We start from the raw sequence: 15,603 nt of genomic DNA, 5'->3' as shown, positions 1-15,603 counted from the left end.
TGTCTCTGCGCTCGACTACGGCAGAGTCCGTGGGTCTCTTCCTCGGTGGCTCCATCGCCTCTGTCACGTCACGAGATGGCGGATTAAAGGGCCGGCTTAAATCGTTCTAACAAATCTCGACTTCGCATGGACTTACCGACGGCTCCCCAATCCTGGTGCGCGAGATTGTTATACCATCCGTCATACCTCTGTTTCTCGGTGTGAACTGTGTGCCGTACAGGCGAATACTGTTTTGCTGCAATGAAAAGAAAAAGTCACGTTTAGTCAATTATCAGAATTTCCCTGTAGCGATGTTTTCTTTCCTCATCCCATGAACAACTCGGACTGACACGCCAAGACTCTATCACCGAGAACAATCGCGGCAGAAGAAACCATTTCGAGACGGAGCGTGAATGTCTCATGGCTCGAAAACGCTCGGATACCGGGAATTTTAATGAGTCTCTCGAGCTTCAAGCTCCTTGCCTCGGAGGACATCTTCGAGGAAGCCGAGAGGAGTCGAATCCATAATGTGCCCCGCGAACGACGCGAAATCCCTCGCTGACTGAACTTCCATTGTGGGTAGTTCGGTTGTAAAATAAATCCGTTGACGGGCCGAGCTGCGTAGCGTCCACAATGATTCGTTTCATAAATCGTTTTCCCCGCTCGTAATTCACGCTATCTATGTAAACGCTAGATGTTGACCGAGCCCCGAACCGCTTATGTCCTCTCCATCGCTACGCGAGAGAGCGATTCAATCCTTGTTCTGATAGCAAGTCGGAAAGATTATCGTGGGAGTCAACCTCTCGTCCTCTCGGAATATCGCCGAGCATGCCCTTCAAGTGACCGACAAGCCGATTGATTCACCCCCCGAAATGATCGTCCTCGTCGGTTCGAATATCAATTTGGCGACGGACCCCAGATTTGAATTCTCCCTCATCAGATTGAATCAGACGCCTCGAGAAATATACATACAATCATTATGATGTGAGATATGAACATAAATAATTCATATCCCTGTCCATATTTAGATACATAGTATGTCACGAGATTTACTTGTATATACTTATATTTCCTCACTCCATGGACACTCGAGTCGGGAGCTTGGGACTTCCTTCTGAACATGACTACGGATCCTCCCCGGAACTCCTCGATTTGTACCTCTACCAGAACCTCTTCCAGGATGAGCTCGCCGCCCTCAACTGCAGGAGGAGGGGAAACTGATGCGTCGAAATGGATCGCGCTAGCCATATTCCATCCCAGCTTGTCCCACGCATATCCTTCCGCGAATCGCCCTCGGAGCCAACATGAGGACGCTTTCTTTGAAGACCCTCATGAGACCTTACGAGAAGCTTCTGACGATTCCTCAAAAATGGCTTCGTCCAATGAAGTCGAAGGGGAGACGAGAGTGAAAGGACCCGAGACTATTTTTTTCTTCATCATCCCGGTCATCTCGAGTTTCACGATCTTCGGCTCAAGCGCTCGGAGTTCCATTCCATCTATTTCTGTCATATCGGTGGACCGGGATCTCTTCCGGGGAAAATTCGGAGTGATGAACTCTTTTGCGATCTGGACGGAGAGTGCCGCGCGCCGCGCGGGTCATTGACGAGGAGAAGTTTTCAATGCTCGTGGCTGTCCTTCGACTTGTCGAATTCTCCCGCCCGTACCGAGAGGGGATCATTTTCTTTTCGACTCGCATTATGAGATGATTCGTTTCGACGCGGAATCATGATAGTATCTGTCCTGCTTTCTATGTATTCGACTTCTCAATACGCCACACGGTACCGACGGCCGACTGGAGCGAATCGGCGATCTTTCCGAGCAGCTCACAGATAGAGAGACCTCCTTACCACTAATCACCCAGAGCCAGAGAATGATGAACAAGCAACGGCTCACCAGGCACTGTACTCCGACTACCTAGGCGCGGGACTCTCGAATTTTCCTTCGACGGCCTTTCATCCCGTTGTGCCTCCGGCTCGAATCTCCTAAGACTCGTAAAAATGCAGCACTTCTCCAGATTTGTCCACAGTTCAGCGAACGTCGAGTTATATCTCGCCCTGGGGATTTGCGCGCAGTCAATGCCGAGCGACTCGACTGCGTTCCCGCGCCGACTAAGCGACTTCGTGGAAATAACCTGGGTGAAAAATGACTTGAAGCAGTCTCGGGAAGCATATTGAAGCACCAACAAGTGACTGCGGAGGAGGGCGATTCTGGGGGAAATGATATGATCGGCTCCAGAGGTTCTAAATGCCGGGTCGGCTTTTCCAGATTCCCCTCACTCCCGTGACTATCGACTAATTCCCTTGAAGTGTGTGCCATCTCAGAGAGACTGAGTGTCTATGATGTGATCGCAGCGGATCATTGGGACGTCCATCTGCATCCCTCGCAGATTCGATACCGTGTTGTTCAGGCGGGGTCGAAAATGGAGGAGAAATAGACGATCGATAGTCCGTTGAAGAGAAGTACCGGTAACTCTGCGCCTGGGGAATGTATCAGAAAAGATCGGGAACCGGTATAGCGATGCAACCGGAGCAATAGTTCCGGTTATCGGAATCTCTCTGATTGTAGCAATTAATCTACAGGGCGCCATCTCGTTTTCTACATTTCTAGTTCTTTCCGATAGCCCACGAACTCGTTCTCGACTCTATTGTCAAATAAGATTCACGACGTCCTTGCATCGGAGATTCCTCTCCCAAGTCTCCGTTCAGGATCATCATCGATGCCGAATGTCGCAAGGACCAAAGCCCATGCCGATTTGGGGACGCGAACTGAGGAGCGGTCACGAGAAAACTAAAATCCGAGTTCTTAATTCCTCCCTGCTATCGCATAAATACCCGGGAAGTCGGCGCGCGAGAACAAGCTTGTTGCTCTCGCATTTTCTGCAATTATAGACTGTACCGACAACAGCTCAGAGTAGAAGATGGTGCGTCGATAGAAGGTGCCAATGACCTGATCACGAAGATCGATCAGTTTGGCGCCCTCGAAGGCCTCGGTGGGCGTTTCTATCGCCGGGATACCGATTCAGCACAGAACGAACACGCGAAGACAGGAGGGGAAAATCGCAGGTTTTTGTGAAAAGAGCCATACATCAACATCCGTTCGAAAAAACTATGACCACGAATCGGTGAAATGAGCTCGGTAGCAAGAAAGTAATCTACCGGAGCACTTCGCTTGTGTATGCGCTTACTTCTGTCCTGGCCTACCAGGGACATGGTCATCCGTGTGGACGATTGATCACATCCGTTCATGACGCCTATGTGACGAGGAGACACAGTTATGATTTCACTCCATGAGCGCTACCGTTGGCTCCGCAAGGCTGCGTCGAACGATCGAAAGGAGGTCTTAATGAACAAGAAGCGCCGCGATGACGGGTCACCGCCGACTCGTTCCGTCTTGCATCTTAACGATGTCGATGTTTATGGTATTAGCATAGCACGATCCCTGTTGTTAATTTGTTGTCGAAACCACACCCATCGGATGTTGCGGATTCATTAGAGCGAATGATGGACATTCTCACGAACGGATCGAACGGTTCGATTGATTGGTCCGTCTCAAATCCGTCTCTCGACGGTCAGTCGGTCGACGAAACGAGCTCATCCCCTCTACGCAACCCCAGTCATGACCCAGACCATGCGAATCAGCACGGAAAGTACCTCGGAAGTTCCGCGCTAATCCAGCCTGGCGAGCATGACAGCAGTAATACAAAGAATTCCTCCAGGATACAAGCTCGAATCGTTGGAAGGATATATTTTCTATCACATGTCTGCTAAAGTCGCGCGTGAGTGCAGCGAGAAAATTCTCTCTCAGCAAGTCTGAAGGCCAGCGCGGATAACGGTCGACTAGGTGGAACTTCCTGGAATGGTGGGCGAAATCTCCGGCACTTAGAAATGAACGCTTTTGTGCATCGATTCGTTCACCGCCCGGATACCGCTGGCATGTCGACTCACCAACATCACCAGATTGATTGTGAGTCCCGCCTTGATGGTCTGTTGGGATGCTAGATCGTCTTCCCGAATCCCCCGGTAGACCGTTTTTTGACTCGGTCCTGTTCCCGGCGAAAGTTTCTAAGTATGATGACTGTCCTGCTGTTGCCCGCTAATCGTGATTACATGACACGCGACCGCGACTAGGAAGCTTCCCTGCCGGCCATGCAGTGTAGAGCTTGAGGTTTCCAGAAAAGCGGTCGCTCAGCCTCCCTGCGTACACAGAGATCAGGACCCGATGTCTGGACTCTCACGCACGGATAGTTTACTGGAGACCGCATTCATGCAAGGAATCACAGAGTCTTGGTAATGATTCGCTAGAGATGAGCCCCTCCCTCAACGGAATCGAAAGAGGAATGCATGACTTCTGTCACTAGGATACTCCGTCCCTCCGTTTTCGTGCCCGAAAATCACGGTCGAGGATTTCCGGTATGCGGTTGGTGTCCTGACAGCCGTGGCGGTTCCGTCAGGGTCGGTGTTCGTTCGTCTAGCGGGTCCTCCTTCCTCATTTTAATATTTCTTCTCTTCGTCCGTTCTCTGACTCCGCACCGCCCAAAAGTTGAGTAGCGGTTCCCGTGTTGGAAGCATCATGACAATTGTGAAGTTTGATCTCTGTGAAAATTTCAGTAGACGAAAAATGAGCGGCGCCACGTCAACGTTTCGGAGACGAAGACAGTTCCGGCGACGACATCAACTGTCGCTTGAATCCAACTAATGACAGAGCGACACAAAAATGTTCTCGCTGTCGTGTTCGGGACCACCATCAGAGCTTGTAGCCTGAGGGGCAGATGGATTGAAGTTGCTTGTCCACTCGGCCTGTTCGTGATGAGCCACTAAATCTTGGTGGAGTTTTTCTTATATGGGATTTTGGTCGCGTGGAGGGCTAGGGAGCGGCGCGTGCAGAGCCCTGTATGTATCTAAGTATCCCGGAGCGGTCGTCTCCCCCCGCAAATGGCAAGTTCGACCCGATCCCCACCTTGACAAGAACGGCCCGACGAGAGGAAGACAAGCGATGAATATCCATGACCTTCCGATTGAGTATTGTACAATGTGTCAGAACCCGTCAGAATTTCGTTCTGAGGGAGGGAAACGATGGGAAGACTTGACCCCGTCGCGATTGATGATGGCTATTCCCCTCCTCCTCTATGTCCATTCTCGGTTTTGGTCCCGAGGATGGAGGAGAGCATGTTCCGAATGACTCGTCCGTCCGGGGTAGAGCCAGTCCCCCCTCCCGAATTCCTACATTCACGACTTCTCCGCGAAAAATGGAGTAGACGTGGATATGTAGAAGAAAGTTCAATGACCCGTGCAGATGCTTCGGGAGGATATCGGTTATGCATAGAACATAGAGTCCATAAGGAGCTCGAATTATATGCCTCGCTCCGATGGAGAGCAGGAGCATCTCTATTATGCAAGATTGCCTCGAAAGATCATGTACCAGCGTCGTTCCTTGGCGCTCCTTATTCCGAATTCCAATCGCCGCGGTATCAACTTTCCTCGCGGAGCAAGGTAGCCTCCAGAGCAGCTCGCTCTCTCCGAGTGTGTTGGAAATATGTGGAATCAAGCATGACTCAGGATAAGCGAGAACATCCACCTTGGCTCCTCGGGAATCGCATCGCAGTAGGCCTTCGGACGAATCGCTCACGACAAGAGTGGCCGAGTCCTCTTGCTCATGTACATCTTCGCGCATTGGCTGTATCGGATATCGCGAACTCATCGCGAACGTGTTCGGCTTGGCATGGAGAAACGTGCCAGAGTGGAATATCGACGCCGACGATGCAGTAGCGCATTTCGTACAATTCGGATGAACACGCGTTCCGCCATTCGACTTCAATGTCCGGAGGATTGCTCCAATTCCATAGACTCCGCATCTAGATCACTTCGGGGGACTCCGGGGTTCGAGATCAGCCACTGATCTCTTTCCCCTATCAAGAGTCTGCCTCCTGAGGCAATCTAGAAAGGCATCGAATCAGAGAAAGGGCACTCCCCTCAATCTCGACTTCGAATTTTATTAAGCGATTGTACCTATCTATGTAGTTGCCTCTCTCTCATCGAAGCAAACACCCTGTCCTTGGATGGATCGATTAGATTCAATGTCGCCCCCTGCTGATTCTCTTTTCCCGAAGAAGGACTCCCGCCTCTGACCGCGAAGTGGAGTTGACTGCGAACAATGGGAAACATCAGAATTATTAGAATTAGCGAGGTACTTCTACGAGTCGCCAGGGCGGAATAGCCGCAAACAATGATTGTCGATTGTATGCGGGTCTGATGGCGAATCATCGTCGAGATTTTGTTCGATAGATGCGCTTGCATTTTGTGTTCAGTGAATGGCAGTAAGCAGCTCCCTTGTTCGCTTCGAATCATTGTCTCCTGAACAGGAACTTCTAGAAGCAGGACTGCGAGACTAGTAGATCTCGGAGCCCGAAGTTTTTCGCATGTCGAGAGACTCGAGCGAAAACATCGTGAGTGAAGCATATAACTACGTTCAGGGATGCGAGTTCAGGATGAATCATTGAATACCGCCCTCGATCTACGACGGATTCTGCCTTGGAAACTTCTGACCATTCTGCATCGGTGAACTTCTGGCCAGTCGACGGCGAACCCCCCACTCTTAGCCGGCGCGACGGAACGGCACGGCATCAACTCTACTGAACGGTTCATGCATCGAGTTGAGAGCAAGCAAGCGAGCGAGTCCATTCTATGGTCCGTTGCCGCGCTAATAGTGAGTAGGAATTAGGGCGCTGAGGAGATCCCTGCATACGCGGCTTACTCCTTGGAAATTCTTACGACTCCTCGGGGTTAGGCTAAACGCGAGATAAACCATCCAGACGCAGCATGAATATTGTCGATAGCTCCAGCTGGAAGGATGACAGAGTCTGCTGCGGAAAGAGCAATCGTCACCGGGACTCGGTATGCGGAAAAGCTCTAGCGTTTGTCACAATGGCCGGAGCGCGCGAATTGAAGCGTCGCTTCATCAAAAATGTCCCAACATGAACCGTAAGCTTGGGAGGCTTATTATAATTACTGATGATGCAATTTCTGGCCGAATCGTGACGCCTTTGGTAGAAACGAAGAAAAGCCACATTAAATTCCAGCAACACTGAGACATGGCGACGGAGTTATTTCTGTCGGTTTACCGGCGACTGAAAAAAGTGTTGTTCAACATCCTCATTTCCCACTTGAGGGAAGAGCGCGCCGGGCCACCAGTCGGTAGACGAGCGATAATGCCGTGCTGCATCATATCAGACTCAGTCGAGACTCTACGATAGCATCGTCCACGTTTGACCCTAGGTCGAGAATTGTCTCGGTACAGAGTTTTTACAACGCAATTAAGGACGGAGCCGACGACAGAACATTCTCAAGCACCGCCGCGAACATTGGCGACTGAGTGCGGAACTCAGACGGTCGGAAATCGAATCGATTCCCAGAAATCGGCGCATCATCGATTTTCTACCTGGAGTCGGTCCCCCGCATATCTCGTCCAGGATGTGCGTGGAGAATTCTCGATCGCGGCAGTGGGCTGCCGCTTGAAATTCCTTTGGATCCGAAGCAAATCGGCCTTTTCGGTTTGTTGCCTCCGAAGTTGAAGGCTGCCGCCGCCGTGGTTGTCATCATCATCAGCGGCGGCGGCTTGTGTTGCCTCAGACGAAAATAGTCTTTTTTCTAAGAATTCACTTTCCGAATCGTAAATACATTGTTGGTGGGCGGTGTTCCTCATGCGTTTCGTCGTAACCGATATGACCTTAAGCAGTAATTCCTAGTCTACAACGCTGACTTGGTTCCCTGTCGGTATCTGGGGGAATATCTGCTGCCGCCTGCACTAGAGAAACTATCCCTCTTCCGGTGACCATTTGTGCGTACCGATCAGAGCTCGTTAGACCGATTGATGATTCCCCGTCGGGCAAGTGCTCAGCGATTAGACCGAGCGAGAATTACACGCTTCAAAAAAATTGCTGGAGCGATGATCGGTCTTGCTTTCCTCTAGGTGTGGCATGCAAATAGGTGCGTGGCCTTGCCCTCCGAGCGGACTTTTCGCAGGATCAATCAACGGCAATTCGCCGCGCCGGAGACAAAAAACGAGCACGAACTTCAGATATTGATCGATACAAGTGGGCTCCCTCGCACGTTCCGGAAATGGAGCAGCAAAGGAGATTCTGCTGTGTCTGTTGCTGCACAAGGCTGATCGATACTTCCCCCGATTCGAGCTCCCGAGCGGCCTCCGCGTCAAGAGTCAGGTCAATCTCCCATGTGATCCAATTAGGTATGTTGAAAGTGAACCTACGCGCGAGCCAATGTCCGCGCGAAGTCCAGTCCAGTCGGAGTCTGGGCCCGAATTCGATGGCGTGTATCGGCCGGCTAGCGTGAGATTGTACGCTGATGTCTTTGTCTGAATAGCATAATATTGGACTCTGTTCTTCGTCGACGTGGTCGGCGAGCGATCCGTTTCCGAACAAACAAATCACGGTCTGTGGAAGAACTACATATCTCCGGGTTTGTCACGACACATAGCACTTGATCATTTTTCGTAGTTTATCTCTCCGGCACAGCTTCATCAATGACAGACTAGTCGACGCGGAGCTGCTACAATACCCGCTCTATGACTCGTTGTCGACGACGAGGACCACTATCGTCAGTCCGTTCGGGTCGGTCTTTTTCCGCTCCGCTATCCATACGATTTTTGTCTTCAAACAAATACCGGTTTAGTCGAAAGAGCGCACAGACTGGATGATAGTTCTTAAAACGTCGGAGCAAGGATCAGTTGATTGATTCTTTCAAGCGAGAACAGTCTCATCCGATCGGATGATTCCTCCTAGACGGATCTTTCCCCTCCGCAGAGCGTCGACAAGCATTCATTATCACGTTCAACAGGAGGCCTGTGATAAAGATCTCTGTGTAGTACGACCATGTTCGCTATCGGAACGATGATACATCCTACCGGCTCTACACTCGCGACGAAATGTCCGGAAAACTCGACCGACTTCGTTCCCCTATAGAATGAACACATGGCGTTGCAAACGCGACCGACTCGAGCCGTTTACGTACTCCCGAGCCGGTACTGAGTCCAGACGGGAGATGGGGACAATGATGACCGCGAGTGCATGAGAGAGGCAAAGCTCGAGTAGATTTCGGACGCATTAACGATGAGTGAGCGAGAGCTCGGTGGTATTTCTCTGCGCTTTTTCTCATACGGCGTGAGCGTTTCCTCTCCTAAGGCACTTCTGTTCAGTCGATTTGGGGGCAACGGTGCGAGACCGAAAAGTTGTGAAAGTAACGAGACGACCGCGGCGGGCTGCCAAACTTCTTCTCCGCATACGAGAGACACGCGCTAGCTGAGCGGATAAGTCCGAACTGCGGATATGCACGATGATAGAAGATTTTTCCTCAATTCAGACGATGTAAACAGCCGGGTCTCCACGACTGGGGTCAGAATTTCCCTGGGAACTCTCCCAGGAATCCAGACAGGCAGCTAGAGCTCGATCCAACGCCGCACAGATCGTTCCCGTTCCCCTCTATTCGTTGACGGCTAATCGGTAATGGATGAGCCCTGATCGCAGATTCTCGAAACGCGGAGACATCTGATTCGATAATCTTGAATTTCAGAGGACGTGAGCCCCGGGACGGAATTTCCGGAGAATGCCGAGGATGCGAACAGTGGTGTCACAGGCTCATCCTGAGGGGTCTCTCTTGTGCTTCGTGTGTTTGTCTTCGATCATTGATTGTCGCGGATCTCCATAGAGAGAAGAGAACGAGCCCGAGGAGGGTTCGGGATGAAAAGCGGATAAAAAAATAATAACTCTGCTCGGCAAACATCCCAAAACTCATCACGGTCGGACTTACGCCGGTGAGCAATGCGGCGAGCAAGCGAAGTATTCGCTCAGCTTGATGCGGACCGACGGCTGGACATTGAAAATGTCGCAGCTCGTGCAGATCCGGAATAATAACAGAAACTGGATCCCAGAAAGTCGCAGTAGCTTTACATATGCCATTTTGGGGTGCGCCAACTTTTCTTCCCTCGTCTGCTTGGCAATTTCCAAAGAGACGCCCACCGAACATCCATTTGTTTTTCCTGTATACACGAGGCGATGCTGACTGTAGATTCAATTTCGGGTTCGGGAGTGGCGATAAATCCGAACAGCATGAGTTCATTATTTCATCGTCATTACGAATAATCCGTTGTACGCTTGAAAATTCAATTCGCAATTAACGTGGCATCGCCTGGTAAGATTCCATCATATCAGAAGGAGCTCTGAGATTGAATCGAGTCAATTTTTTTCAATTCCAGTGACTCGATGACCATCCGACGACATCAGACGATTGGAGCTGCCGAGCTGCTACCTCCACCAAGACTAGAACGCCTTCTTCGGAGAACGTACTATAATCCAACTGATTGCTGTCCAATCTATGTCCGAAGTTTCCTCTGTTAGCTCTTTCGTCGGTGCATATTGTTGCCGCTATTTTGATGAATGTCGATTCGTGACGGCGTGATTATAAAGCTCATCGACGTTGGTCGTTTGCGAAGAGAGAAGGACGAACCGAATGCAAGTCGTCGGCGCCTATCGTTATTTGTTCCCTCATCACTCAGAAGACGTCGAAGCAGCATCAGCGTCAGGTCAACACCGAAAGTCCTTCCTGACGATCGAATGTTTCTCCGACAATTACTCCGAGCGAGAAGATCCTTGTGGCTGCGTTAAAACACAGACGGAACTATTGAGAGACGCATTGAAGATGGAAGCCATAAAGTGTGACCGATGTCTTCAGCTCACCGGCCTTGCTCGTTTCGAATTCACTGGCATCGGTCAGAGATCGAGGAACTTGTTGGACACGACGGGCTCGTCGAGCGTTTTCCGGAAACGATTCTCCACAAATGAAACAAAAACACTTTCATGAATTATTTCAAGTGTAAAGCCTTTCGAATCGGAAAACGTGTAGGAGGGCCCCCAGCTTTCTGAAGCGATCCAATCGTCAAATTTCGCTACTGTTTGTTCTTGAGAATGACGATAGTGACGGCAAGACTAATGTAAGAGCCACGACAACGACTCAATATGTACAAGGGCACCGCGTCGTTGAACATCTGATTCGATACGTTCTCAAGCCGTAAGGGCGGAGCAGGGCCGCGGTGGCCTCACAGTTTTTTTCCACGATAGATAGATGCAAGAGCGACAGCTTCTTTCAACTTGAAAACTTCTGTAAGTTCCGCATTCCTGAGCCACTCCGAATCATTTGCGGGTATTTACTCTCGTGGCTTCCGTGGATTAGTCATGTAGAAGGCTTCGCTCGTCTCCAGACCGAGAAGAACGAGAACGCTCCCAAAATATTCGAGGCGATCGAATTAGAAGCCTGAGGAAAGGATCTCCGGATTCCCTCCCGGAACTTTTCCTCGAGCAGCGGACAAACGATAGAAGAACTTCGGAGCTGCTCGCACCAATTCAGGCAGTCATCCGCTACGGTCGTTCTGGCAACGCCCGTTCCGCTGGAAGAGTAGTGTCCCTGTGATCCGATTATTATCGGCGAAATCCAATAAACACGGGTTTCGATACATGAGAAGAAAATCGAGACTTTTCTGGCATTCTCTCGGAGGCTGAATTCATGTACGATGCAGCAAGATTCTGGTTGTATCAAGCGAGAACAGGAAAGGGTGTCTCCTCTCCTTGACGGAGTTACATCGATTAGCCGACAGGCCGGCGGACGCGTAACCGTCAGGAATACCGCGGTGTGTGGCTATCGCGGCGAGAACTCTTCTCTGGCCCTGATGTTCGTTCCAAGTGTATCAGAGTAATTTTCGCGCTAGATTCTCTCCCGACAGTTAATCGGAGGGAGAGTCCGTGGGTGGGAATATGTCTCAGTGATGCGAATGCAGTCGCTGCTGTTGTTGCACAGCTTGCATACGGACGTTTACATAAAAACGAGCGTAAGTGCGCGTGCTATGCACGGGTCATGCATTACAAAACAGCGTACCCAAGCGATGGACGTTTCCCCAAGAGCACGACAGCAGGTGGGCGTTGACACCGTGCCTGGGCATGCGATCCATCTTAGGAAATTCACATTGCTCTCACGCTCCGACAATTGTTTGAGCAACACTCTATACGCGGTCTGGCACTCGAATTCCGTCTCCGATGCGCGATCCGAAAGGGGTTGCAAAAGTCACGCTGCCCGATGTTAAGGAATACCTTCTCCAGTTGAGACTTCTCCCCCGCGCTGTTCCCTCTATTAGATCCCCATCCGTGGTTTTCCCCGTGCTTGGAGCACCCCAGATCACAATCTGGAGAGACTGAGTTCTAAGTCAGCTGAGAGAAGCCACTGAGGGTGTTTCGAGCGATATCGAAGACGCGCCGCCGACAGCGTTGGACGGCAGGGATACGGTGCGACTAGTGCTCCCTGAAGGGCACGAGTCCGTCTGCTCGAAGCTCGAACTAAGCAGTACACATCGTTCACGAGCAAACGATATCAGGACGTTGATGAAGGATGCATTGGGGATGAATCATTATCAGAAAAAAAACCCACGTCATAAACGAGATATATAGCTACGATTGGAGCGGAACGAGATTCGACCGCCTGGAAACCTCGTCGAACGAGCAACGAGTGGCGCTGGCTCTGAGGAACAACTGATCCAACAGGTACTTTTTGACGTGAAAACGTCTTTAAGTTCATCGCGCATACAGACCAAGGGTACTTCGTCCTCAGCGTCACGAAAGTGATCCGCTTTTGACGCTTCTTAACTTTGTTCCCCGAACACCTAGATCTTCGCGGTGTGTGCCATAGTATCGAAAATTTACGGCACGAGCTTCCACGCGATTTTGGAGCCGATTGGAGTCCTCAGAGCTCCCGTTCAGCGTGATTCGTGCAACCCTCTGAGATACCTCGATTCTTGCATAAATAATCGCTTTTCTCAGTGCTCAGACGCTGGATTGATCGGAATTGCTTGCCCGGCAAAGGCGACGATGTGTGCCGTCACCGACGCTACTTATATCATTTTGAGGAGCCGTCGCGAAAGAGATTTTCAGGTAAATTCAGGCGATCATCAGAACTCATCAAATCCTATGCGAGCTTCGTTATCCAGCGATATCCCTTTTGATCATCGCGGTGTCTGCGTTCGCATACTGATCTACTTTGATTAAGCGACCGTCCAGATGAGGCCGAAAAATGCTAGTAGGAGGCGTCTCAAGCGAAAAGCCCAAAGTTCGGCTTGTGGGCCAGCCAAGAAGCCAAAGAGCGCAGCTGAGCGATCTGCTCTGTATCGGAAGCGACGTCGGGAGGCTTCATTGCTACATTCTCAAGCTACAAACCATGCTCGCAATGGGGAGAATGGGAGTCTCGGATCTGTTGAGGACATAAGCCACGGCGCTTCACATGAAATGGAGCCGGAGATAGTGCGATGGTCCAGGTATGAGCAGGTATGGGGGCGCGCGACACAACACTTCCGACACATGTTTCTCGATAATTAATCCGATTAGGTAGGGGATTCAACGGAGGAGATCTTTGGAATGATCACGGTTGGACAATGCTACAAGATAAATGCATACAAGGTCGAAGCCGTGAATCCCCAGTACCGAGCGACAGAACATGAATGCAAGCTTCAGCTCACGAAGGTATTCAACGTATCATTGGTCAGATGAAATCATGAATAACAATCGCAGGGCAAAAATCATCATAGGCCAATAGAAAATTCGGGATTCAATCGAAATCTCTATTTCAAGCTGAGTAAACTCGTTCCGATCGCGGGAAACGATCTCCCGAAGACTCAGGCGCAAACCACAGTTCTCATTCAACTGCTATCAAAGCCCGTGAACACGACGGTCGATATCCTCGTGGTGGTATTCGACGTTGAGGCTACCACAAACTTTCAACAGTCGAGACTGGTATCAACCGCGAAAAACAACGGTTACTGTACTCGACGACAGTATGAAAATGGTGAATCTTGGCCTCTGGTCGGAGTTTGTCGGCAAATTAGATGGAAAGAAGGTGATGCAGTCATTCTACAGAACCTCCAAGTGCGAGATTACAACGGCACAAGACAACTGTCAACAACCACAAACACAATCATACGTGAAGCGGCAGGCGATGCCGAAGCAGAAAGGCTTCAAAAATCACAGATCCGCATAAATCACATTAGATCACCGCGAGTTTATTTCTTCAGAAGCAACACAATTATTCCGCAGATTTCCAAGAGTTTGTTGCGTAACCGGGACGTTTTCACGCCCCACCAACGGTAGTGCTTGAGCACTACCTCTTCAGGAGTTTTTTTTAGCGGCAGAGTCGCGGTATCGTTTCCGGACAGCGCCGATGAACCCGAGGAAAGATCCATCTACGCGGCTCTACGGCGCACTACATACAGCGCGCCCAGTCGTTCATACAATCACACCGGTCCTGAGACGAATTCGGCCGGGCTGGTGCTGAGGTTTTGACCCTGGGAAAGCGCATGAACCTATTCTTTGTAGTTCCGAAGCGTGTTCAGAGGATTGCTCGAGAAAGATTTCGCAATCGGAGACGATGGAAATCTCTCCTTGCATTACATTAAAGCCCGGCGGGACATCGAAGAAACCTGGTCGACGGACTCTTTGGCTTCAAGATTGTACAACTAGTTTGGCTAGCTCCCAAAATGCAACAACAAGGCGGTTCGTTGACGGTCTCCCGAGAAGAAGAATGAACCAGAGAGAGAAAGCGGTCGCTGTGCAAGCGAATATTCCGATTTCTTCGACGAAAATTTCATCTTCGAGATATTCTAATCGCGATTCTCCTCTCCGACTCGCTTGAACGAGAGTACGCGAATTCGTGCAACGGCACCGAGCGACTCCCAAACTCATTTCTCGGGATCGGGAGAGAGTATTTTCCGCTGGAAAATTCTGTGATATTGATCAATGCGATCGGAGACGGGAACTTCATCGAGCGCATGGAATCAGAAATCCGATATTGATGATTTCCTCGAAGTACAAGCACAACGTGCCCGGAGTTCGTGCCTCGCTCTCAGCTAGGCGCTTTTCTACCTCGGTGAATTATCTACAATGCACACGTGCCGGTCCTAGCTTCGGGTTTCAGGAAGCTGTCGTCGTTTTTGCGTCTGAGCCGGGAACAAATCTTTACGTTGCAGAAAATGAGTCTGCTGCTGCTAAACTCATATCTGCTACCTCGGTGGCTCGCTACAAGACCCGATTGGGGCAAGCGAAGGTCGTCCTTAGCAATTGAAGTGAAGAGCTCAATCAAAGGCCGGCACTACCGTTGTCGCTTATTCCGGTTTTGTAGATCCGCGTCGCTTGTTACATTGAGTTTTTCAAGGGACGGCGAGTCTCATGTGGATATTGAGTTATCGTGCCGAGGGATTTCTTTTCTGTCGAAAGCCATGATCAAAGCTCGCACAACCCTTTGAATGTCGATATCGGGGGGTTTCTGATTCGCTCATGACTCAGATAGATAGACCGATTGGCCGACAGACAGGCGCACAAACATACCGACCGGGGCCTGAACATTCAAGTACAGGCAAGCTCCACTCCCGTGAGTTTATCCGAGGAGGTTACACCTACATACTTATCTCGAGAGGGTTACCGGAAGCGGAGTCAACAATTGTTCTGGGTCATCAAGCATCGGGAAGGATGCGGCGGAGAATTAGACCGCTCTTCACAGACGATCATTCTCGCAGCCTCAATTCAAC

At 50.4% G+C, this 15,603-nt stretch overlaps 1 protein-coding gene across 1 annotated transcript in view; it reads right to left on the bottom strand.

Moving 5' to 3' along the window:
* Nucleotides 1-15,603, bottom strand: part of Duox (dual oxidase) — a 45,906-nt gene that overhangs the window by 19,585 nt on the left and 10,718 nt on the right. Inside the window, exon 2 of the mRNA XM_003748004.2 lies at nt 137-235. Coding sequence (XP_003748052.1) covers nt 137-235 — 99 coding nt within the window. The remainder of the gene's footprint in view (nt 1-136; nt 236-15,603) is intronic.

This window comes from Galendromus occidentalis, unplaced genomic scaffold (genome assembly GCF_000255335.2).
Source record: "Galendromus occidentalis unplaced genomic scaffold, Mocc_1.1 scf7180000077527, whole genome shotgun sequence".
Classification (NCBI taxonomy): Eukaryota; Metazoa; Arthropoda; class Arachnida; order Mesostigmata; family Phytoseiidae; genus Galendromus; species Galendromus occidentalis.
This window is presented reverse-complemented; position numbering and strand designations above follow the sequence as displayed.